Below are 25,607 nucleotides of genomic sequence, written 5' to 3' on the forward strand. Positions count from 1 at the left end.
TGTGAAAGTCTTTTTTTTAAATTAATTTATTTTGAGAGACAGACAAGGAACACATGAGCAAGCACAGGGGAGGGGCAGAGAGAGAGAGAGAGGAGTCCCAAGCAGGCTCCATGCTGTCAATGCAGAGTCCGGTGCAGGGCTTATCTCACAAACCATGAGATCATGACCTGAGCCGAAATCAAGAATAGGATGCTTACCCAACTGAGCCCAGGTGCCCTGAAAGTCTTTCTTTTAGGCCCAGTACCAGGGTCATCTCTCAGTCTGTGTTTGTTGATTGCTTTATCTCTTGACAATGGGTTCTTTGTTTCTTTTGCTTGCTTTTTTTTGTGTCTCTCTCTCTTTTTAAAAAGATAAATGCTGGGCATTGTGTGTGTTTGTAAAGAAGAGACTAAGGTAGATAATATTTATGTCCAGAAACGAACAGGCCATTATTGTGAATGTCATGCCAACCTAGTCAGCAGTTGAGCAGAGTTTGGTTTTTTCCTTCAATGATACCACAGGCTGCATTTTCTACCATAGTAAGCTGCTGCCACTTTGTATTTAGAGTGGGGCTTTGGGTTCTAGAGGGTTTTTCCCTGTCATTCTGCTCCATCCTCAGCTTTCAGTGTTTGCAGTCCTGTGCCACGCATGAGGTCTCTATGCTGTTGCTCTGCCCCTCAGGAGTAGACCGTTGTTGTTTGTGATGTGATGCTAGGCTCATATTGGGGGTGGGAAATAGGTCTCCGTTGTCTTTGTCCAGCTTCAGTTGTGTGCAGGCCATATATATCTAGGGCTTGGGTTTGGGGCGTTCTCAGCATTTCTACCTGTGCCACAAAGGAGGCTCTCTGTCTCCTGCACAGCCTCCGGTGTTTTCTTGGAAACACCTGGTGGAGGCTGATGAAAGAGATTTTGTAAGTACATGCAAATTTCCCTTGTGCCTGAGGCTCATAGCTATTCTAAATTTACATGCTAACCCACACTTGTCCTTTAAGAATTGTTAAATTTTTAGCCATTTCTTCCTATCTCCTTACATTGCAGCAACTCATTTCCACCATGCTCTGCCAAAGATGAAAACTGTGTCTCCTGTCTGTCCTTGAGGGGTGTGTTGCACTTTAGAATTAATTGGTTGCCTTGTTACCTCAAATTTCAGGGAAGTTATGATTTTATAGATTATCCGGCTTTTTCTTGTTCTTAGAGTGGGAGCAACAGTCTCTTGTGGCTTTTCACATCCTAAAGTGAGGATGTTTTGTTAATATCAATTTTTTAGGTTTAAATTTGCCGTATATACTAATGAAGTCAATCAGTGAGACTAAGAGACTGTTTGGAACAACCCCAAAAATGTAGTCCAGAATGACTATTACAGACTTATATCATCTTCCACATACCATGAAATTTGAATTTACAATTGTACAGTTGTTGAATGCCTCCATGGAAACCTTTTCAGCAAACACAAGAATGGAGTAGAGCAAAGAGAGAAGTCTTTCAATGGGAGGAGGCTGTTGACGGAAAAAAAGCAGGAAATGGTTTTAAAAAAATAGAGGATATGAATACATTAAAATGAACTTTCTATTTTTTTTATTATTCCTTTTATTTGACTTTTAATTTTCAATTTTTATTTCTATCACGTCACCTTTTTTAGTTTTGCCTAGAGCCAACCCTGATACAGGATATATTATATATTTTTTCAATATGCCATTTTAAAGTAGTAAGTTAATCACTTCATTTAATCATTTTCTTAGACCACTGAGAAATACTAAATGGTAATATATGAGCTGATATTGCAATGACTGGAAAGAATAATATGCATTACTTGCTGTGAGGAAATGAAAGAACAAGTAGGAACTTTAAAACCTGTTGGTGTATATGATTCTTACTTGTTACCACAGATTAAGGATAAGTTTAGGAATAGGTTAAGTGGTACTTACAGCCTTCACTTTGCCTCATTTCATTATAAAGCTTTCTTTCCTTCAAGAAAAGTTCTTGACAAAGAGACGAAAAAAGCATACGAATAATTTTAATTGCAGTGAGGAAATTAAAGTTCAACCGAGTCAGTTCAGAGAATCCGTAGAAGCAAACGGAAGGATTTATGAGGAGCAGAGAAAGTTGGAAGAAAGTTTTACCATTCACTTAGGTAAGTGGACTCATTTTTTGTAGGCGTAATTTATTGTAACTTCTGAAGCTTTTTTTTATGTTGTAAGAGAAAAATCCCCAGCATATGAGTAGACTGTACCCATGTTATTTTTAATTACGAACGATGTCCTGCTCCTGAAGTTTGTTGGCTGTATGCTTTCTGTATTCGCTAATATATTATCTTTTACAAATAGAAAAGTGAAATCTGAGAGGTGCCTGAGTGGCTCAGTCGGTTAAGTGTCTGACTCCTGATTTTGGTTCAGGTCACGATCTCACACTTCGTGAGATCGAGCTCCGTGTCAGGCTCCGCACTGACAGCACAGAGCCTGCTTAGACTCTCTCTCCCTCTCTCCTCTCTCTCCCTCTCTACTCCTCCCTGCCCGAAATAAATAAATAAACTTGAAAAAAATAATTAAAAAAATAAAGGTGAAATCTGGATAGTTTTTAGGTTGGGAAATTGCAAAACCTATTTCTAATTATTTGTAGCACAGATTTATCTGAATTCCTGCCATAGAGATTTACATCCTGTTATACTCGATTTTTGCAGCTGTCTAAGTTTCTTTCTGGGACTGTTGCCCACCCCCTAGGAGCCCAGTTGAAGACCATGCATAATTTGAGATTGCTGAGAGCAGATATGCTGGACTTCTGTAAGCACAAAAGAAATCACCGAAGTGGCGTGAAACTCCATCGACTCCAGACTGCACTGTCACTTTATTCCACCTCTCTCTGTGGCCTGGTTTTACTTGTAGACAATCGAATCAATTCATATAGTGGTATTAAAAGAGGTAAGTTAACATTGCATATTTATTTCGTTAAATTTCTCCTTTGAATGCCATTCTTACAAAGAAAGGGATTATAGAAAAACAAAAATTTTAGTTAACCCTAGTATTCTGGTAGCCAAGCAACACACATCCCCAGCCTTGGCTATTTTAGACTTCTGTCATACTTCAGCATGGGTAAAGTGCTTCAGGATATTTACTTTTTCTTAAAATTGTGTTATCTCATAAGTAATGCTCTTATAAGATTCTTGCCTCAAGGCATAACAAAAAGAAGAATCAAGATGTAAATGTATTCAGTTCAGAAGCGGATCCTGGCTCAGTGAATTTTAGCTCATCCTTTTGTCCTTTCTTCCTTGTTTTTTTTAGATAGCCTATTTCTTTTTATTTTTTATTTTTTATTTTTTAACGTTTATTTATTTTTGAGACAGAGAGAGACAGAGCATGAACGGGGGAGGGGCAGAGAGAGAGGGAGACACAGAATCGGAAGCAGGCTCCAGGCTCTGAGCCATCAACCCAGAGCCCAACATGGGGCTCGAACTCACGGACTGTGAGATCGTGACCTGAGCTGAAGTCGAACACTTAACCGACTGAGCCACCCAGGCGCCCCTAGATAGCCTATTTCTTAAATGTGCTAGATAATAATCAATGTTCCCTCTGTAAAACTCACTTTTTATGATTTTTAAAAAATTTTTAAATATATAAAGTATATTGAATTGTGTAACTTTTTAAAGAAGTTTAAATAGAGTTTATTTCCTACCATAAATATGAGAACTTTCTTGTATTTTTTAACACTTTCTGGGACTTGATTATGATTAAAGTATCTATTACTTAAAGCAGGTTTGGAATTATATAAAAATTTCCTTGTTTATTAATTATTTACTCTTTTGAGTGATAGAGAGATTAAGTTTCTGATTCAAACAAAATTGATATACCCTAACTTAAGACATAATTACTAAAAGGAAAAGTATAAGAAATCATTCTTGTGAATTTTGTATTTTATTTCTGCTAGCTCTCATTATCCTTAAGTAAATACTAAATATTTGATAGCCCACCTTTAAAAGTTTGTAAATGTTTTGGGTCCCTTAGATTTTGCCACAGTTTGCCAAGAATGTACTGACTTCCATTTTCCCCGGATCGAAGAACAACTGGAAGTTGTCCAGCAGGTGGTACTTTATGCTAGAACCCAACGAAGGAGTAAGTTGAAAGAATCACATGGTCAGTAAAACTCAAATTTTTCAAAGTTTCACTTTCAGTGTATTTTGTCCCTAAGCACTCTAATAACATATGGACCGTTATTAAAATAGAAAGTTGTGTTGGTGGAAAAGTGGAGGAAAGAAATTAAGGAAAAAACTCCGGATCTTTAGAAGGTTGAATTCTGTTCTAAATTTTCTTTTTTGCATGATTTTGTTTAATAGCCTTAGCAAAAACTTTTTAAATTTAAATTCTATAATTATACTTGAGGTAGGCACTCAATGTAAAGTTGATGATTTTTTTTTTTTAAGATTATTTTTTGAGACAGATAGAGAGCACACAGGGGCAGAGAAGGGGCAGAGAGAGAAGGGAAAGCCAAGAAGGCTCTGTGCTAACGGCAGGGAGCCTAATGCAGGGCTCAAACTCACGAACCTGAAATCATGACCTGAGCTGAAGTCAGATCTTAACTGACTGAGCCACAGAGAGGCCCCAGTGATCTTTTGGTCTGAGTTCTATATCTCTAAAATGGACATAATTGCTATGTTTTGAAGTCATAGAATTAATACTAGCACAAAATATACACTTTTTATACATTTCATCTTTGATTCCTCCTAGGTAGCAGGATGTCAATTATAAGAATTGTTTTTGATTGTTCTTTAAAAAAATCACTATGTCCAGAACTATGTCCTGCTTTTTTCATATTTATCCACAATTTAAACATCCTTTCTAACTCTTTGGGAAATTATTTTTAAAACTATAGAAAACATTCACGACATCTTTCTGTGTAAGATCTCTATTCATAGACTTAAGGGAAGATAGAGGTAAAAGAAAAATCTTTAACTCAAATTACAGAGTAATTCTATTTTTTTAATTGAAAAATATGTTTTAAAAGTGGTTTCTTTATAAGTTAAATTGGCATCATAAGTTCGTTTAGTTAAGAGCTAAATATAAGGGTAATATTCATAAGAAATACATGTAAGCTCCATTTTTCTTATTTTTCAGACATTTCATATTATGTAACAGGTATGAAATAACAATGCACGTTCTTATATGGCTGGAATGCATACTCAGCATTTTAATTTATTTTTTTATAAAAACTTGATGTCTTGCCCAGGAAATAAAATATGGCAGGTTTTTGGGTTTTGTTTAATTTTTTTTTTTTAACATTTATTTATTTTTGAGACAGAGAGAGACAGAGCATGAACGGGGGAGGGTCAGAGAGAGGGAGACACAGAATCCGAAACAGGCTCCAGGCTCTGAGCTGTCAGCACAGAGCCTGACACGGGGCTCGAACTCATGGACCACGAGATCGTGACCTGAGCCGAAGTTGGACGCTCAACCGATTGAGCCACCCAGGCGCCCCAAAATATGGCAGGTTTTTAAAGTATGGCTGGTCAAACTTTTAAATCAGCTTATGTACTTGGATGTCTTTTTTGTTGGTTTATTTTGCAACTGCGGTGTTTAAAAGAAACCATTATAGTACTTTTGGTTCCTATGTTTTGTGTTTTGTAGTGAGCAAAGAGATACTATTTTATCTTTGCTTGTTGTCTTTGTTCCTCTTCCCGTATTAATTGTAGAATTTCTCACTCTCTCCTGATGCTAGAATGTAGCTTTCTAGACTTAACCTTGATAAGCATTCACTATAGTTTCCGTATTTATTCAATAGACCTTTTTTTAAAAAAGTTTTATTTTTTAATCATTTCTTAAATAGGTAAAACAGTCTCAAGATTCCCAATTCAAACTGTATAAAAGAGCATACAGTGAAAGTCTTCATAATTGTCCACCAGCCACTCATTTCCCACCCCAGAGACAGCCAGTGCTTCCCGGTATCCTCCAGACATATGTTTATGTACACATCAGTGCATGTATGTGTGTATTTATTTAATTTTCCCTTTTACACAAATGGCATCCTTCTCTGCACACTTTTCCACACTTGGCTTTTTTTACTGAATATTTATCTTGGCCGTCATGTCGTATCAGTGCATAAAGAGCGTCCTTATACCTTCTGCTGTGTAGTAGTCCATTGCAAGGTATCCAGTTATTAATCAGTTCTGTGATGACACTTAATCCATCCCAACATTTTTTCTATTATAAGTAATAATGCATGAATCATGTTACACATATAGTGCCACGCATGTGTGAACCTATCTCTAGGAATAGACTTCTAAGAGAAATTACTGTGTTAAAGGGGACATACATTTATAATAATATTGATAGTGTTCGCAGTTGCCCTCCATAACAGTGCCACCAGCTTATATTCCCACTCTAGATAACTGTGGCTTTGCTGTGGCACTGTGTGTTACATATGACACGTGTCAGGAAATCATACAGAAATGTATCCTAACAAAGGACCTTTCAGAAAGTTCCAGTATGTCCTCTTATTCTTCTACCATCTTCCTCTATCTCATTCAAACTAGCAGTGATGTGATCAGAAACATTTTAATATTATTCTTAGTAGTGACTAAAAGCATGAAGATTGAGATCATGACAGGTGTGGGAGAAGGAGGAGGATTCTAAGTATATTTATGAGAGATACAAAGTGTGTAGCAAATGACAGGAAGTTTTCAAACCACATACGGTTAAGGCAGTGTGTGTAAATCATGGTATTATTTTGCTCTTGTTCAAGCAACTATTTTGTGGTTTAAGTGAGTCAGTGAAACAAGTAGGTTTATAAAACACAACTTTCTTAAAGGAACCCACATGTTGTCATAGAAGAGTTCTGTGAAAATGCTTTCTCCGTCTTTTCCTTTTCTGTGCATGCCCACATATTTGTTCTACACATTTACATCCCGATACTCAAGTACTTGTTTATTCTAAGGCACTCCATCACTTGTTATTACTGTGTTCATTATTTTAGAATCTTTGTGTTTCTGCAGTCCATTATAACAAGCCAAAAGCAATTTAGTTTTCTGTGCACATTTTATGTACATTTTTTTTAAGTGAAAAAGTCATTTTCTTAGTATTGCAAGGTGTTAGTGAAAACATGGAGGGGGAATAGACTATGAACTGTTCTCTCTTATTCACTTAGTAGGAATTCTGTCTGTTCATACCCCATGTGAACAAAATTATTAGAGTCCTTTTTTATCATTTGTTTTCTGGGCCAATTATTCATTACTGATTATATGAAGTTACTTTCATTCAGAACACTTTTGAAAGCATAATTCCCCTTGATATTTTCAGGTACCCTTTTGAAGTTCTGTTTTCAAGTGATTTTCTGATGCTGACAGCCTTTCCAAAATAGTTTTGCATTTAATTGAAATACACAGATACCTTCTTAAAGATAGCTGCTTTGAATGCTAATATTGATTCTGCATTTTCAAGTTTTGGTAGAAGATACATCTGAATCTTTAAAAAATTTTTTTTAAATGTTTATTTATTTTTGAGAGACAGAGCGAGTGTGAGAGGGAGAGGGGCAGAGAGAGATGGAGACACAGAATCGGAAGCAGGCTCCAGACTCTGAGCTATCAGCACAGAGCCTGAGGCTAGGCTCAAACTCACAGACTGCTAGATCATGACCTGGGCCAAAGTCAGACGCCTAACTGACTGAGCCACCCAGGTGCCCTGAATTTTATAAGAAATCTGTTAAAAATAGATGTACGTGTATAAAATAATGTGTGTCCAAGTATAATAATGTACGGTCAATTGTGATGTCTTATTTTACCAATATTTATCCTTCTAAATAATATCATGCCTTCTAGAAAAAAAGATTAACTATTAAATACCTAATAAACAATCTTCCATTTGGGCATTGAGGAGGGCACTTGTTGGGATGAGCACTGGGTGTTGTATGTAAGCGATAAACCACGGGAATCTACCCCCAAAACCAAGAGCACACTTTACACACTGTGTGTTAGCCAATTTGACAATAAATTATATTTTAAAAAATGTTCCATTTGAAACAAAGTCTCACATATCTGTTTGAAATACATTGTATATGGTGTGGATAAGAAGTAACCCCAGATTGCAGAATGGGCTATATATCAAGTGATTCCTGGTACTACTCGCCATTTGCTTGGAGTCCTGGACAAGTTATATCAACAACAGTGACTCAGAATCTAAAAATAAAGATGGCCACACTACAACTATTTAACGAAGTTGTTTTATGTGTAGTTAATTTAGTGCCCTGAACCTCCCGATGAAAAATAGGGTGCTGGCAAGTATAATGTGGTTAAGACCATAGGATTTAGACTCTGGGTATATGAGTTCAAGACCTGGTTCTACCACTTAACTGTGAATCTTTGGCTAAGTTACTTAACTTATGTAAGCCTCTGTTCCTTCACATATACAATGAAGACAGTAATAGTACCTACCTTGTAAGGCTGCGGTTTTAGGGGTTTTGTAAGAATTAAATGAGACTGTGCATGTAAAACGTATATCAGAATGCCTGGCAACTAGCTATCCTTAGAACATTTTTGCTGTTATTGTGATTGATTGGGGAGTACTAGAAGTAATGTGTTCTCATATGTTGTATGTTCTTTCATGTTGCATTATCTTATGAATAGATTCTGGAAACCGAAATGGAGGAAGTGACGATAAGGCTAAAAATTCTGACAGGAACTATTTAAATATTTTACCTGGTAAGTGGTATTTTACTTGAAATTGGCAGTTTTCTAAGAATCACACATGGAGATCGTAGATTTGAAATACAAGTTCTGAAATTTAAGTTCTTATAAAAAGTTTGTCAATGTGTTACTTTGAAACAACATTGTATCTACATAATATGCTTTCACAGATGTTCTGCAATTTAAATCTTTATTCTCATATTAGTACTGACTTGCTAGATCCACACAAGAAAAATTTTTCAAAGTTGCAAAAGTTTACTCATATTTGCTATTTTAAATTTTTTCTGTTATATATTGTTCCTTAAATGAACCAAGAAGTCATTTTTATTCTGAAATACAAATAATACTAGAGATATAAAGAGTTGAACTTGTAGACAGAACATAAGTCATATAATTTCTTATTTCCACTTCCCCATAAATTTTCCTGTTTCCCATTTCTTTGATTTCCTTTATTATTTTTTGTCATATTGTTTATCAACTGGAAATTCAGGCCCTCTTCCAGATTGAATTCATTCTGATGATGCTTAGTAGTGTTTATATGACAGGGTATGACAAGGAAGACATATCTGTTCACAAGCATGAAATCTTGTAAGCTTTTAATCATTTCAAGCTTGCATTTTCCTCAATAGGTTGTTTCCTCACGTTTTCTGCCCCAGATTTTCTCCCATGTAGGTCACATTCCATTTAACGTAAGCAGATAGCACGCCCCTTTCTGGTGTTCGTCTGGTCAGTCCCAGGCAGTTAGCTTGTGGTCATCAGCTTCCGAATTTCCTCCCACCTTCAGATATCCTACCTTCGTGGGTAATGTTAGAGGCAGGATTGCATCACCACACGCTGTTTCCTCCACTTTGTGGAACAGGAAACTGTCCTCCTCTCTATCTAAAAATACCTTCATTGAGACAGGATTTATTGTATTTCTCTTCACAGATCCCTAATTTAAATCATCCATATTTTGTGGCTTTCTTAAAATGTGCCAATCTTATTATCTATTCCGGAGGTACTGATGTGTGGGGGTTTTTTCAACTTACTTCTTTCTTGCTATATTTATTTCCTTCATTGCTCCTTTTTGGGAAAAGCCTATAAGTTAGTATTGCATTATTACCACCAAATCAGGAGACTATGTCATAGTCCGCATTAGAAACGGGTATCAAACTATTCAGTTAGATATGCTAACAGCATCTGAATTTCCATGTAGTTAGGGGATGCCTGCACAGCCAGAAAGTTTACAGGAGATGAAGAAAGACCCAAGTCACAAATGCTTTTAAGTTTTTAAGTTGCAAAGGAAAATAGTTTTATTTATATATTTTCACCAGTAGGTTTACTTGATCATTACCTAAGTATTTACAGTTTATATCCTCTAATTCTCACAACAACTTTATAAGGAAAGCAGTCAGGCATTATTTTTTGCATTTCTTATACAAAGTACAGAGTTTAAATTGAATTTATTTGCCCAAGATCAACTCAGCCAATAAAGGCTAGAGATCCGATCTTCTTAATACCCAGTCTAGTCCTTTTTCTTCTATATCATCTTACTTTGATTACCATTGCCCGCTCCATGACCCCCATTTCAGTACTGGGTAAAATGAGGCCAAGAGACAAGTCATGTAAGGTCAAACAAAGCAGTGCCAATTTGGGGATTAGGAGCACCTGACTTGTTCACTAAGTCATCTGCCTCACTGCTGGACCGCAGCCCATATTTAATGCTGTGACTTCCCTCATCTAAATTATCAGTAGGAATTGAGGGGGTAATGCACTTCACTGGGCCCGGAAGGATATTGTCTCATACAGTCTGCCAGGTTTCTGATAAACAGTCTGCCTCTTATATTGCCTTCCAAGGAAATCACAACTATACTTGCCACCACACAATTTTCCTTTTTTAAATTTTTTATTTATTTATTTTTTTGTCTAGTTAAGTCCAAAAAAAAAAAGACCTTTGCAGGGGACCTGTCACTAGCATCTATAGGTATAGCTTACCAACACTGGTAACTACAAATGAATTAACACTATGCTAAAGTATATCGAATACTTTTAAGCGTACATGTATTTATAAATAAAATCCTAAGGTAATGACTTTAAAGCAAGTGGAAGCAGAATTTGTGAGGGCATGGGTTAGTGATGAAAGTGTAGTACTTAGAAGAGCAAAGCTTTCCTAGAATTTTCATATCAGAGTTTCCAAGGAAGCATGTGTATTTGTAAAAACATATTCTTCATATGCTTGTATATTTTATATACTTATTTTGACAGAAACTGAAGAATATACAGGCTGATGGCTAGTGTGGCTCCATACAAAATGGAGTAATTATAGGAAGCATGAATTCTAAGTTTGATAAATGCTGCTCCAGCATCCAGTCTATAATCATTTGTTCATCCAGCCATTCAACAATTGTTTATTAGGTACCTCCTATGTACCAGGAACCATTCTATGTGCTGGAGATAGAACATTAAACAAGATAGACAAAATCCCTGTAGTTGTTGAGCATAAACAATGGTCTCTTTCATCTCAAACAAATAAAGAATTTCAGTGCTGAGAAGAAAATTAAACAGAACAGTGTAAAGGAGAATACGTGAGAAGTATCCTATCAGATAGGATTGTCAAAGAAGATCTCTCTGAGGAGGTGATCTTTGATCTGAGGCATCTTTGGTGAAAAGAAGTCAGCCATATAAGAATCTTGGGGGAAAACTTTGATGAGGTAGCCCTGATTTGGGAACAAGTTCTACGTGTTTGAAGAACTTTACAAAAGCCTGTGTGGCTGGGCAGGAAGAGAGGGTGAGACAATAGGATGTCAGAAAGATGGGCAGTGTTCAGATCATATAGGCTGCGCAGACCACAGTAAGGGGCTTGGCTTGTTTTCTGAATGAAGTGTGAGCCTGTTGGATGATTTGAAGTAGATGAGCAATATAATCTGATTTATACTGAAATTGTTTTGGCCGCAAATGTGGAAATGGTTTGTAGGTAGGCAAGACTGAGAGCAGAGAGATTAATTAAGAGGCTCTGACAAAAACCTAGGTGAGAGATGATGGTAGCTCGAGCTAGGGTAATAGCAATAAATTGAGTATCCCAGATTTGAGAAAATTGTTGGAGGTATTACTGAAAGTAGTTGATGGTGAAGTGTATTGTGGATTAGGGAATAGATACTGAGATAAAGTAGTTAAGGGCAATTTCTATGTTTCTGTTTCGTGCCACTAACTGGAGGGAGGTTAGATCCATAAACTGAGATGGAAAATTGCTGCTTTAGGGTATGTGCAAGACAGGTAATCAACCTGTTTTTACATATTCACTTTGAGTTAAGTAGGACATTTTGAGCATTTACATCAAAATAGATGTGAGTACTCATTTGATTTACTTACTACTTGGTGATCACTTCATACCAGTTTATGAACCTATGCAAAATTGGCTATTGTCTCTTTTTTTTTTTTATCACCTTCTTTCCAAGAATTAAGGAGCAATGGCCATATTTGTTTCCTGAGCTCAACATATAGGTTCCTGATATATCTCTACTAGTTCAGCTCATTGACTTCCCTAATTATAGTTATTTATAAACCCTATTGCTGAAAGCGATTGATGCATTTGAAAATCATGATTGCATTTGGTGTTCCCAGGAGAATTTTATATTACACGGCATTCTAATCTCTCTGAAATACATGTTGCTTTCCACCTTTGTGTGGATGACAATGTGAAATCGGGAAACATCACTGCTCGAGATCCTGCCATTATGGGACTCCGAAATATACTCAAGGTTTGCTGTACCCATGACATCACAACAATAAGCATACCTCTCTTGCTGGTGCATGATATGTCAGAGGTAAGCAGATACAAAAATACCATAATTTTATAAATATGTTAACCCTTAATATGTAATAATAATAAAATCCACTTTACATTTTAAAAGCACTTTTTAAAAACTAATGCACTTTTGTATCTCCTGTCTGGTTAATAGCATTGAGTGACAGATGATACAAACCAATGAATAATACTTAACCATTTATGTTCAGAGAATTCTGGCTTTATCCTACAGTACACAAACGAGAAAATAAAGTCATCTTTAGCTTTGGATAAGACATGTGCCCTTACTCCTCCCCCTTCTCTCCCTCTTCCTCCATTTTTGTCTTAAATGGCGTTAGATTTCTCTCCACATTTATATTTGGCTCACACTAAGATTAAAATTAGTCTGCATTCTTGGGGGTGGGGGTTGCAGCGCCTGACTGGCTCCGTTGGTTAAGTGTCCAACTCTTGATTTTGGCTCAGGTCATGATCTCACAGTTGGTGTGTGAGTTCAAGCCCCACATCGGGCTCTGCGCTGACAGTACAAAGCCTGCTTGAGATTCTCTTTCCCTTTCTGCTCCTCCCACTCTCTATTTTTCTCAAAGTAAATAAATTTTAAAAAGTTAGTTTGCATTCTCTGAGTATGCATTAATAGGCAATAGAAGGAGATGCTAGATGACAAGAAGAAGCCAGCCTCGTTTTAACATTCTCCCAAGGATGCTCTTTGGGCAGTTCAAGTATTGGCTTCTACAATTCAAATGTGGCATAACCATTCACTCGTTTTATTATGTACTGTGCATTATTGTATATTTTGAAAAAAAAAATCTTTCCATGACTGTTTGCTTTCTCTCCTATTTTCCTTCTCATCCACATACAAACTGGTTAGAGGGGATAAGCTGAAGAGATAATAGACTAAAAGGTCAACTTTCAATAGTCTGGAGAAACAAAGTAGCTTCAGCACAGTGGATGTAGGCAAGTCCTTCTGGGAGAGCCAGTGGTCAACCTGGTGATGAAAGGCCCATGTCATCAACTTGGTGCCTGCTGGTTTTGAGGTGGCTTCTTTTTTTTTTTTTTTTTTTTTAAGCAAAATGGCTTAATGCAAATCCTGAATGTCAGGAAGGAAGTTTGGCCATTGATTATTAAAAGGTATTTCCCAAAGTAAAGGATATGTGTAAATGCTACTTTTTAGAGCAAAACACTTAGACTCATTAGCAAAGGCTTCATTTTAGATGCAATACCCTATGTAAGCACACAAAATAAATTCCAGGTAAGATGAGGTGATTTTACATGATTTTCCCCTTTCAGCCCATTTTTATTTTCATCAGACACATTGTTTTGATTAAGAGAATTCTGGCTCCATCCTGAGAGCTGCATCAGACTGCCTAACTTCTCATTCTGCTCACTTCTGTAGCCTCAGTTATACCTAATATGGGATCAGGAGAGATTGACAAACATGGTTTGTTTGGGATTTTTTCGACTGTCGCTTTATAAAGCTTTAATTCCATCAGGAATTTTTAGCCACTGTTAAGTTATCATCACTAACTAGTCCATCTATAAAAGTCTTTGGAGAATAACAAAAAGTTTGTGATGAATTCCAGCTGCAAGGAAACATCCAAACATTCCTGCAGCTGGACTCCTGGTTAACCAGTTTATAAAAATGGTTATATGTAGGTGGGAAACAACCTCAAAAACAGTATTTCCTAAAGTCACTAAGTTTGGATTTACTTCCAGACATCTGATACTACTAGCATTCCCTCTCCCACAATGTTACAAAAGTTACATGTTTTAAATCGGGACAGCCAGCTGCAGGACATTAAGTTTGTTTCCAAAGTGTCCATTTTAATTCACAAAAGTATATTGAGCCACGATCCTCCCATTTGTTGTATTTAAACATCCATTCGGGTCAGGAGGTTTATTCTACGAACTCGGACAACACTGCACAGGATATACAGTTAATCTTTGCTTTAGCTTTCATGCAAGGGCCCCAGAGCATTTTCAAGTGTTGTTTACTTCCTCCCACAAAACAGTTTCTAGACACTCAGTTACCACATTTTAGTGTGTGCACAGGAATGATGATGATGTCTGCAACAGCCCATGTTCTGTGGTAGAGCTGTAGAAATTAATTGCAGTGTTCAAAAAAGAAAAAAAGGAAAGGAACAAATATTCTATCAGTGGCAAGAAAGACATCCTGATTTCACCAGTTTATCTCTGTAGATCTTTGTGATCTGAAGGTACTGGAACCAATCTAACCTAATAGATGTAGAATGAATCTGCAGGCCAAGAATCCAGAGTTCCTGATTTCCTTTTATTTTTTACTGTTAACCACTTGAATAATTTGGGACTTAGGGTTTAGTTATTATAACTGTGGTTGATGAAGGTGTTGTTTTTAAATTTGTATTAGAATATAGTACACATATAGAAAAGTATACATAAGCATATAGCTCAAATTTTCACAAACTAAACACCCATGTAACCAATTCCCAGATCATAAAACAGAACATTACACCACCCAAAAAGCCACCTTCATGCCGCCTTCCAGTCACATAAACCACACTCTTTCCATGAGGGTAACCATTTTTTTCATTTTGAAAAGCATAGATTACTTAGGCTTGTTTCTGTAGTACATACTGCTGTATCTGGCTTCTTTCACTCAATAATTATGTTTGTGAAATTTACTCATATTATTGTCTGTGGTTATAGATTGTTCATTCACACTGTTATATATTATTCCACTGTGTGACTAGACAATTATTTAGCCATTCTACTATTTATGGACATTTGGTTAGTTTCTAGGTTTTGATTATTATTACTAATGCTGCTATGAACATTCTAGTACATATATTTCTGTTAGATATACACTTAGGAATGGAATTGTTAGATGTCATGGCATGCATATATTTATCTTTGGTATATACAACCAAATAGTTTCCCAAAGTGATTGTTTTTGAATGTGAAAAATAAGATAGCCAGACTGTTCCTCACCTTCAGGTAATGGCTGAGAAACTGATTAATAGGAGTAGGTCAGATACCTCAGAGGCACATACTTGAGAGTAAAGAATAGTTTTTCAGTTTCTCCCATGGGTGCATAAACTCAGAAAATATTTCTGATATCTAACTTTCAAGACATCTACCAACTAAATCTTAATCACCTTTGCAGTTCAACCTTATCCTAATCAGAAGATTCAAGTTGAGTAGTTGAAGTATGGCCATTTTCTTTTTAGAAAGTTATTGTCTGCAATTATAACCACAGTTGACATTTTTTTATCTTAATTGCAGCAGAGTTAACATACAGTGTTGTATTAGTTTCAGGTGTACAATATAGTGATTCAACAGCTCTATACATTACTCAGTGCTCATCATGATAAGTACTCTTAATCACCTTCACCTATTTCACCCCCACTGCCTTCCCCTCTGGTAAACATCTCTTTGTTCTCTATAGTTAAAGAGTCTGTTTCTCAGTTTGTCTGGGGTTTTTTTTTCCTTTTTTCATTTGTTTTGTTTCTTAAATTCCATATGAGTGAAATCATATGGTATTTGTCTTTCTCTGACTTATTTCACTTAGCATTATACTCTCTAGATCAATCCATGTTATTGAAAATGGCAAGATTTCATTCTTTTTTTGGCTAAATAATATTCCATTGTGTATATATACCACTTCTTTACCCATTCATCAATCCATGGACTCTTGAGCTGTTTCCATAGCTTGGCTATTGTAAATAATGCTGCAGTAAACATAGGGATACATATATCCTTACGATTGGTGTTTTTGTATTCTTTGGGTAAATACCCAGTAGTGTGATTACTGGATCATGTGATAATTCTATTGTTAATTTTTTGAGGAATCTCCATACTGTCTTCCACAGTGGCTGCACCAGCATACATTCTCACCAACAGTGCACGACGGTTCCTTTTTCTCCATCTATTCACCAACACTTGTTTCTTGAACTTAATTTTAGTCATTCTGACAAGTGTGAGTTGGTATCATTATGATTTTGATTTGCGTGCCCCTGGTGATTAGTGATGTTGAGCATCTTTTCACGTGTCTGCTGGCCATCTGTGTGTGTTCTTTGGAGAAATGTCTGTTTGTGTCTTCTGCCTCTTTTGTAATTGGATTATTTGTTTTTTGGGGTGCTGGGTTATATCAGTTTTTTATATATTTTGGATACTAACCCTCTATCAGATATGTCATTTGCAAATATCTTCTTCCATTTAATAGGTTGTCTTTTAGTTTTGTTGGTTACTTCCTTTGGTGTGCAGAAGCTTTATATTTTCATGTGGTCCCAATAGTTTATTTTTGCTTTTCTTTCCCTTGCCTCAGGAGACATATCTAGAAAGATGTTGCTATGGCCGATGTCAGAGACATTACCGCCTGTGCTCTCTTCTCGGATTTTTTGGTTTCAGGTCTCACATTTAGTTCCTTAATCCATTTTGAGTTTATTTTTGCATATTGGTGTAAGAAAGTGGTGTAGTTTCATTCTTTCGCATGTAGCTATCCAGTTTTCCCAACACCATTTGTTTAAAAGACTGTTTCCCATTGGATATTCTTTCCTACTTTGCTGAAGACTAATTGTCCATATAGTTGTGGGTTTATTTCTGGGCTTTCTATTCTGTCCCTTGATCTATGTGTCTGTTTTTGTGTCAATACCATACTGTCTTGAACCACTACAGCTTTGTAATATAACTTGAAGTCTAGAATTGTGATACCTCCAGTTTTGTTTTTCTTTTTCTTTTTCAATATTGCTTTGGCTATTCAGGGCCTTTTGTGGTTCCATACAAATTTTAGGATTGTTTATTTTAGCTCTGTGAGAAATGCTGTTGGAATTTTGTTTCCTTTTTCTAAATTTTTTAAGTTTTTATTAAATTCTAGTTAACAGGCAGTGTTATATTAGTCAGGTGTACAATTTAGTGATTCAACACTTCCATACAACACCCAGTGTTCTTCACAACAAGTGCTCTCCTTAATACCCATCACCCAGTTAACCCATCCCCCCGCACCTTTCTTCTGGTAACCATCAGTTTGTTCTCTATAGTTAACAGTCTTTCTCGGGGCACCTGGGTGGCTCATTCAGTTGAGCATCCGACTGTTGGTGTTGTCTCAGGCCACAATCTCATGGTTCATGGGTTCGAGCCCCATGTTGGGCTCTGAGCTGATAGTGCAGAGCCTGCTTGGGACTCACTTTCTCTTCCCCTTCCTCCTCTTCTCTCCCCCGATCTCTCTGTCTCAAAACAAATAAATAAACTTAAAAAAAAAAAAAAAAAAAGAGGGTTGCCTGGGTGACTCCAACTCTTGGTTTCATGATCTCATGATTTCATGAATTTGACCCCCACATCAGGCTCTGTGCTGACAGTATGGAGCCTGCTTGGGATTCTCTCTCTCCCTCTCTCTCTCTCCCCCTGCCCCACTCATGCTATCTCTTTCTCAAAATAAATAAAACTTAAAAAAATTATTTAAAAAAGTCTGTTTCTGGGTTTGCCTCTTTTTTTCCCTTATGATTATTTGTTTCATTTCTTAAATTCCACATATGAGTGAAAACATATGGTACTTGTCTTTCTTTGACTGACTTATTTCATTTAGCATAATACTCTCGCTCCATCTATGTTGTTGCACATGGCAAGATTTTATTCTTTTTTTATGGCTGAGGAATGTTTCATTACATATATGTATACATATAAATTTTAGAATTGTTTTTCTAGCTCTGTGAAAAATGCTGGCGGTATTTTGGTAGGGATTACATTAAATGTGTAGATTGCTTTGGGTAGTATAGACATTTTAACAGTATTTGTTCTTCTGATCCATGAGCGTGGAATATCTTTCCATTTCTTTGTGTCTTCTTCAATTTCTTTCAGCAGTGTTTTCTAGTTTTCAGAGCACAGGTCTTTTACCTCTTTGGTTAGCTTTATTCCTAGGTATCTTACAGTTTGTGGTGCAAATGGGATTATTTCCTTTTTTTTTTTTTTTAATGTTTATTTGTTTTTGAGAGAGAGAGAGAGAGAGAGAGAGAGAGAACACAAGCAGAGGAGGGACAGAAAGAGAGAGGGAAACACAGAATCCCAAGCAGCCTCCAGGCTCTGAGCTGACAGCTCAGACACGGGGCTTGAACCCACAAACTCTGAGATCATAACATAATTACGTTATGAAAATGGCACCTTCTTCTGTAGTCTTTCCACCAACACCGATAGCTTCAGTCTGACCGTGAGAAAAACATCAAACAAATCCCAGTAGAAAACATCCTATAAATTACCTGACCAGGACTCCTCAAAAACAAGGGAAGTCTGAGAAACTCACAGGCCTAAGGTGACATAATAACTCAATATATGGTAGTATGCTGGATGTGATCCTGGAACAGAAAACATCTTAGGTAAAAACAAAGGAAATCTGCATAAACTGTGAACTTTACTTAATAAGGTATCAATAGTGATTCTTTCTCTTTTTTTTTGGTTATTAAATTATTTGTTTATTGTACTGCATTTAATGCACCCAGTAGAAGGATTAAAAATGTATTCAGGGTTTACTTTGAACTGACAGCAAATAAAAATCCTTTTGAGATCATGACAATTTGACAGCATTATGATTAAGTTCAATAAAGGTACATGGGGTATTTGGAAGATCAGATTCTATAGCTGCCTCTCTTTAAGGCTTCTAATTCATCTAGTTCCTTAAATGATAGGGGGGAAAGCCCATATTTGGTCAGGAAACATTTCAAAATAAAGTCATAGGTTCTCTCAGTAAAATGTCTTTTCATGTCAGTTGTTAAAATGGAGCCGTGGGGTGGGGGCTTTTTTTAGAAAAATGGATGCATTTGGTTTGGTAGGTGGCTGGAATGGGATGTTTATTTCTGTTACTTTCATATGTATACAATAAAAGCATTTTAATGCACTGTTCAAATATTAATACAATTTAATGGAGTTATTCGTGCTAAAATTGAGAGTAGTTGGAGTTCTTATGTCATTTATATTTGTCTTTAAAATTAATTCTCTAGAAAGTTTTAAGGGTATGTTTAATTTTTTTAATTACACTTATTAGGATAATTAAATTGGTTTGTATTCCACAGATATAGTCTAACAGCCATAAGGAGTTATATACCTAAAGACCAGAAGAAATCCAGCTTACATTAGCCAAAAGTTGCCTGATTCTGTTCGCAAAGTAGATGGTCAATGTTATAGACAAATTAAGATCTGATTTTTTTTTTCTTACAGAGTTCTGTTAAAAACATATGATATGTTTTGGTTCTGTTTTTAGGAAATGACTATACCATGGTGCTTAAGGAGAGCAGAACTGGTGTTCAAGTGTGTCAAAGGTGAGCATAACCTTATATTTAACAACATGATCTGTATTTCTTACTCCCAAATATTGAAACAAGATCAACCCAGGAGAAAGAATATGAACATTACCTCTGTCATCTCGTACCTCAGTTAAAAGTGGTTTAACAAACAAATATGTTTTACTTATCTTTTTCCAGTCATAAAATAAACAAATCTCTGGCCCTCTTGAAATACAGGAATATTTGGATGTTATTTATATTTTGCTCCGATTATAGCTTGCTCTCTATTGCCTTTTTATTTTCTTTTTAAAATTTTTTTTTTTTCAATGTTTTTTATTTATTTTTGGGACAGAGAGAGACAGAGCATGAACGGGGGAGGGGCAGAGAGAGAGGGAGACACAGAATTGGAAACAGGCTCCAGGCTCCGAGCCATCAGTCCAGAGCCCGACGCGGGGCTCGAACCCACGGACCGCGAGATCGTGACCTGGCTGAAGTCGGACGCTTAACCGACTGCGCCACCCAGGCGCCCCACCTTTTTATTTTCTTAAAAAGAAAAAAATAGAACCACATCTTCAATTAATCTTTAATAACCTGCTTTAGCTTCATTGTATGGAGATTAAATAGGACTTGAGAAATCCTAAATGAGAATACGTTGACAAAATTATGTTAAACCTCTCTGGCATGGAGAATTAAGGATTGTAGAAATTTATCTGTTCCTTGGATCTTGGCTCGCCTACACACAAGTGGCTACCTGGAAAGGAATGACACAAAGCCCCACAATGATAATTCAGTTTATTTCCATAAGGGACTTGTAGGTTTGAAGACCAAAATTCATAATTCAGCAAAGTATTGTTCTATTTTAGGTTTCATGATGGAAATGGCTTCTTGGGATGGAGGTATTTCCAGGACGGTACAGTTTCTGGTACCACAGGTGTGTTATGTGAATAGATCTTTGCTATAGTATTGCTCCTAGATATAGCTAGGCACACTGCCCTAAACTCAACATAATATAAAAACACTAACAGCTTTCTATTTGTTAAGAGAAGTGTTTGGATGCCATAAAGGCATTTAGTTTATTGTCAGGGATGTCAGCATCTACCACTCAAGGGATCTTTTATTTAATGCCAAAACTGTATTTGACTCATCTTCTGTTTTTTTCCCCACATTTATGTTATATGGATCTTGAAGAGTCCATGTAAAAGGGCATTAGCAGAAAATGATTCTGTATTCTGTATTGAGCTTAGCAAAGGTAGTGGTACTTTTGTTACTGATTACACTAAAGCTATCTAGGGATTTTTCTGGCAATCAAACTTATTATTTGACAGAAACAACATAGATTCTCAGAAGATTGAGCCAGAAAAACACCCCCTGCCCCATGACCCTGCAGTTAACTCAGTCATGAAAGAATTTTCATATATATCTCTCTCCATATCCAAGATTAGTTCCATATTTTAAGTTACTTTAAAATTTTTTTTAAAAGTGATGATTTAACAGATGTGAACTTTTCTTTTTACCTCTTACAGAGTATTTCTGAAGAAATGTTCTATCAACTTAGTAACATGCTCCCCCAGATCTTCCGAGTGTCATCAACGCTTACTCTGACGTCCAAGCACTGAACCCTTAGAGACTGACACTCTGGCAGAAGACTGCCAAACTCTCCAGGAACCTGAGCTGTGCTGGGCTTCTGTCAAGCAAAAGATGCCTGGAAAGAGAACTTGCCATCCAAGCCACAAATCAAATCATGATGTATGTCTGTGAAACCTTCCAAAAATTCATATACTGTATAGTCTAGTGATCAGCATTTTACTTATATATTTACTCTTAAAATACCTTTTTGAAAGAAATCTTTCTTTCTACTGTTATGTCCTCTCTGTGAATATTAGTAAGTTAAAACATCCTATATATCATATCTGGACACTTGATGTAGGAGATTGTTGATTACATTTTCATGGAGACATTTGACTTTTCCAAAAGGTTTGAATCCTATCTAGTGCAAGACTTAATCAACCATATAAATAAAATCTTCCCTTTACCTTATTTGCCAAGTGAAAATTAAAAGACATTGAGATACACATTTCAAGTATGGATTTCTCGTGAAAATCTTTGTGGAAACACAAGCCTATGAAACAGACATGCTTATTCTTTTAAATTCTCCTGTTTGTAAAACTTGTTTTTATTGTACTCTTTCTAAAGTTTTACAAGAGTCAGAAGAAAAAGAAATGAGTCAGAAAAAGACTTTGGATTCTTTACCTCTGTCTCATCTTCTCTATATTATTGACCTTGCCCTTGTCTATTAATAACATTTCATGTGCTAGGAAAATAGTATGCTTATTTGCAAGCCCAATAGAAAGTTAGTCTAAACCAGCACCTGGCAGGATTTTAGGGCTCATCAACATTATGACACACAACAAGGATCGTTTTTATTTCTCCATCCTGCTTCCTGCATTCTCAACTTCCTTAACCATTCTACTTCCTGCATTCCATTTTTGATAACTATGTGCCCATTTCTTTCTCTGCTCTGTCTGTCCTCCTTTTCCATTGTCTTTCCAACCTGCTTAGATGCCACATGTCACTTATTTCTCCCATCTACAACATTTTTATAACATCTGTAACACATTTGCTATGAGTAGTGGCTACATTAAGCAAAGACATTTACAAAAGCAATAGTTTCCTCAAATCCAAGTTATACGGATGTTGTAACTGGCCAGTGAAATGAAATGGAGGACGTTTGACATCATGATAAGATGGTATATCTTGATTCCAAGGAACATAAAGCACTCTTGTTAGTATACCTAAAGACCTAAATGTAGTAACTTACAGAAACTCTTCTGACACACAAAATGCTTTCCCATAACATGGAATTTGTCTTGATTTTCTACTCAAGGAAATGACTGCCCAAGTAACAACACTAAGAACACCCACTCCAGACTGTCCATTACACACTAACATCCTTCCACATTTTTCAGGGAACTTGATGATCCCACCAAGAAAAAGGTAGGAATTCTGCTTTTACAGCAAAAAATTGTGTTCCAGGCACCACTGGTATCACTGAGACTGATTCTAATGCAAAGCAAGGTAGGCAGAGGTGGAAAATAGAGGTGTGTTAGAGCAGTATCAAAGACTGTTTTAGTTCATAATATCAAAGGTCAAATTGGAGGTGGGTGGAGTCGGATCAATAAAAGGCATTCAAAAAGAGGAACTGAGAATCTTTCTATTGTAGTACTGTAACTAAGCTAAGTGGACAGCTAACAGGGGCGCAGCCAGAGGTCAGGGGGTAGGAGTAAGTGTTCATTTATGGAAACTTGGTGAATGGTAATGCCCACTTATTCCTTTTCCACCATATAATGTAGTGGCTTTCACCCCAGGACAATTAAAGGTAATATTTGGCCTGTGAAATCAAGATAAATATATTAAGTATCCTTTTTTCACCTGTACTGTAATTTGATATATATGGAAGTGGTTAAGATTGGGAAAATGCTTATGATGTTATACACTACTGCTATGAAGACATACCAAGTCCTAAGCTAATAACAAATATATAATTCAAAGTACTAATTATTGGGGATTTTAGTGAAGCTGTGGGTGAAAGTCTGGAGTTTTGTGTTTGGACCAGGAAAGGTGACATCATGATCTTTTTGAGTGTTCTAGAGAGCTTTGTGGAGAGGAGGGGTTTCAGGTACTTCCTGAGTGATGTGAAGAAAGTACCTTAGCAGGTTGAGAATGGAAGGGAAATTCTAGATCTAAGATAAAGATAACAGAAATAGAATGAGGGATGCACTGATGAATGGCCAGTAAGTTGAGAGAAGCTGACCACAAGAGCCTTTTAGGGGTAGGGGTGGAGGGCCTCAACACAAACATGGGGGAGGAGTGTTCCAGTGAGCATGAAGCTTTCTGTTTGCATAAACAGCTAAGTATTCCTAAGACAGATGGACAACATGGGCCTCAAGGCCTTAAAAATATGCTTTGGAAATCACTCAGGGGCATTGAGCCTGGTGTCTCCATTCCATACTGCTCTTCCCCTTCCCCAATTTTTGTTCTCAAAGCACAAAACCAAGTAAAGCTATAACCTTGCCATTGATTGTGGTCATGTTCTCAGCACGACCATGTGACCGGAATGGAAGAAATGCATGAAAAAGAATTTCAACAGAAACACAACTTCACTTGCCTGGGAGCTGGCAGATCTCTTACTGGCACAGTACACACATCATTTGTGCCACTTTGGTTAGATGCTGGCTCATTCTCACAAGGAGAAAAAATGTTCCACAAAGGAAGGATGAACTCATGGCAACATTCCTGTTCTAGAGGCCCCAAGGAGAATCAGCAGAGCTGTGTCCGAAAGAACAGATACAACCTAGAGAGTGGAGTCTTGGCAATTTCTCAGTTTCTAGGTGAAAACGATTACTTTTCTGTTACTTCATTCTCCCATTTAGATGAAACTGGATTGCTTTGGTCAAAAGTAGTTACAGAAATAGAAATTGTTTTATTATGGAATAGAACATGTTTTACACCTGTTTACCAAAAGTGGCATGTATTCAGAACCACTGAGATCACTGGTTTTCTATCCTTTAACCATCAAAGAACCTTTCCATTAGCTCCCCCATATTTCTCTGAAGTGTCTTGAAAATGTTTACTTAGCAAACAAAGTCATCTGAGCAGTAGTCTTTGTTGTCATAACAGACATATCTGTGGAGCTGAGTGATAGTATTAGCAAGCAACACATAGTGTTCCCACATAGGTATCGTTGTATAATTCCCATACATACTTTTTTCACATAGAATACATAGAATTATCGTGTAGTTCCAGGCAAATTCACAAAAACAAAAACAAAACAAAACAAAAAAACCTTGCTGTTTTATTTAACCTGTAAGGTCTCATCCCAGTGAAATGTATTTTGGAGAGGTTTTTTGTTTTTTGTTTTTTGTTTTATAGCTCAATAACATCACAAAGGACCACTAATTCCAAGAACCTCAAGCTGAGAACCACAACTTTGGGCAGAAATATTTACATGAGTGCATTGCAAAGGGAGGGCAGAGATAAGGACAACATGAGTGACAGATTGACCCAAGAATCCCATTCAATAAATGCCAAGTGTTTACTGAGTTTCTCCCATACACAAAGGCATGGTGCTAAGCAAGATTAAGCCTCTAGAAGGCTATACAAAGGCTGTGGGACTTGAGGAACTATTTGATTAAGGTAGTAAGACTTTGCAAGCTTTTCTGTGATCCATGATGATGCCTATGACCAAGCTGAAATCCCAAGTGAAGCCGAAGGGATGAGTAGCCTCCTGAAATGACCTACAGAACTAAGAATACCAGCTCATGTCCTTTCAGTATACACAGCTAGTTAGTGCAGTACAATCCAGATCTCTCCTGCTGTCCTTTTCCTGATCTATCTAAATGTGAAGATTTAGATTTGGCTGAATTTCATGCCACTCATCATTAATCATAGATTCTATATGATTTCACCTGCTTGCTTAAATTTATCTGCAAGATAAATTTGGCTGAATTTCATGCCACTCATCATTAATCATGGATTCTATATGATTTCACCTGCTTGCTTAAATCTATCTGTAACTCTAAAATTAATAACAGCACTTGCCAAGGCACATAGTCATTTACAAAAACAATGGTTTTTATCACATCCAAGTCATGTGGCTGTTGTAACTGGCCCACACAATGAAAGGGAGAACCTTCGGCAGCACTTGAGCAGCACTCAAGTGAAAAATTCGAGTAGACAAACACACCTTCCCAGCTGAGAGGAACAAGGCCACTAACACTCTGCCTTCCGGTGTCAGCTCTCATTACGTAAACAAGTGTCCTTTTCATGGTCTATTTAGTGTCATGTTTTTCACACCTTTATGCATTTTTTTGCTGATTTTGCTGTTCAGTGGCCCCCAAATGCAGTGCTGAAGTGCTATCTAGTGTTCCCAAGCCTAAAAATG

At 36.7% G+C, this 25,607-nt stretch overlaps 1 protein-coding gene across 6 annotated transcripts in view; it reads left to right on the forward strand.

The window, feature by feature from the left end:
- Nucleotides 1–21,740, forward strand: part of C8H12orf4 (chromosome 8 C12orf4 homolog) — a 47,017-nt gene extending 25,277 nt beyond the window's left edge. For 3 of the 6 annotated variants that reach the window (XM_058743974.1, XM_058743976.1, XM_058743975.1), the window contains exons 7-14: nucleotides 2,004–2,110; nucleotides 2,697–2,894; nucleotides 3,975–4,103; nucleotides 8,582–8,656; nucleotides 12,242–12,444; nucleotides 19,645–19,702; nucleotides 20,530–20,597; nucleotides 21,190–21,740. In XM_058743974.1, the coding sequence (XP_058599957.1) occupies nucleotides 2,004–2,110; nucleotides 2,697–2,894; nucleotides 3,975–4,103; nucleotides 8,582–8,656; nucleotides 12,242–12,444; nucleotides 19,645–19,702; nucleotides 20,530–20,597; nucleotides 21,190–21,282 (931 nt within the window). In that variant the 3' untranslated portion in view covers nucleotides 21,283–21,740. Of the gene's footprint in view, nucleotides 1–135; nucleotides 891–2,003; nucleotides 2,111–2,696; nucleotides 2,895–3,974; nucleotides 4,104–8,581; nucleotides 8,657–12,241; nucleotides 12,445–19,644; nucleotides 19,703–20,529; nucleotides 20,598–21,189 lie in introns of those variants that run through there. The other 3 variants (XM_058743978.1, XM_058743977.1, XM_058743979.1) reach the window with 3 other exon arrangements.
- Nucleotides 21,741–25,607: the final 3,867 nt, after the last annotated feature.

This window comes from Neofelis nebulosa, chromosome 8, assembly GCF_028018385.1.
Source record: "Neofelis nebulosa isolate mNeoNeb1 chromosome 8, mNeoNeb1.pri, whole genome shotgun sequence".
Taxonomy (NCBI): domain Eukaryota; kingdom Metazoa; phylum Chordata; class Mammalia; order Carnivora; family Felidae; genus Neofelis; species Neofelis nebulosa.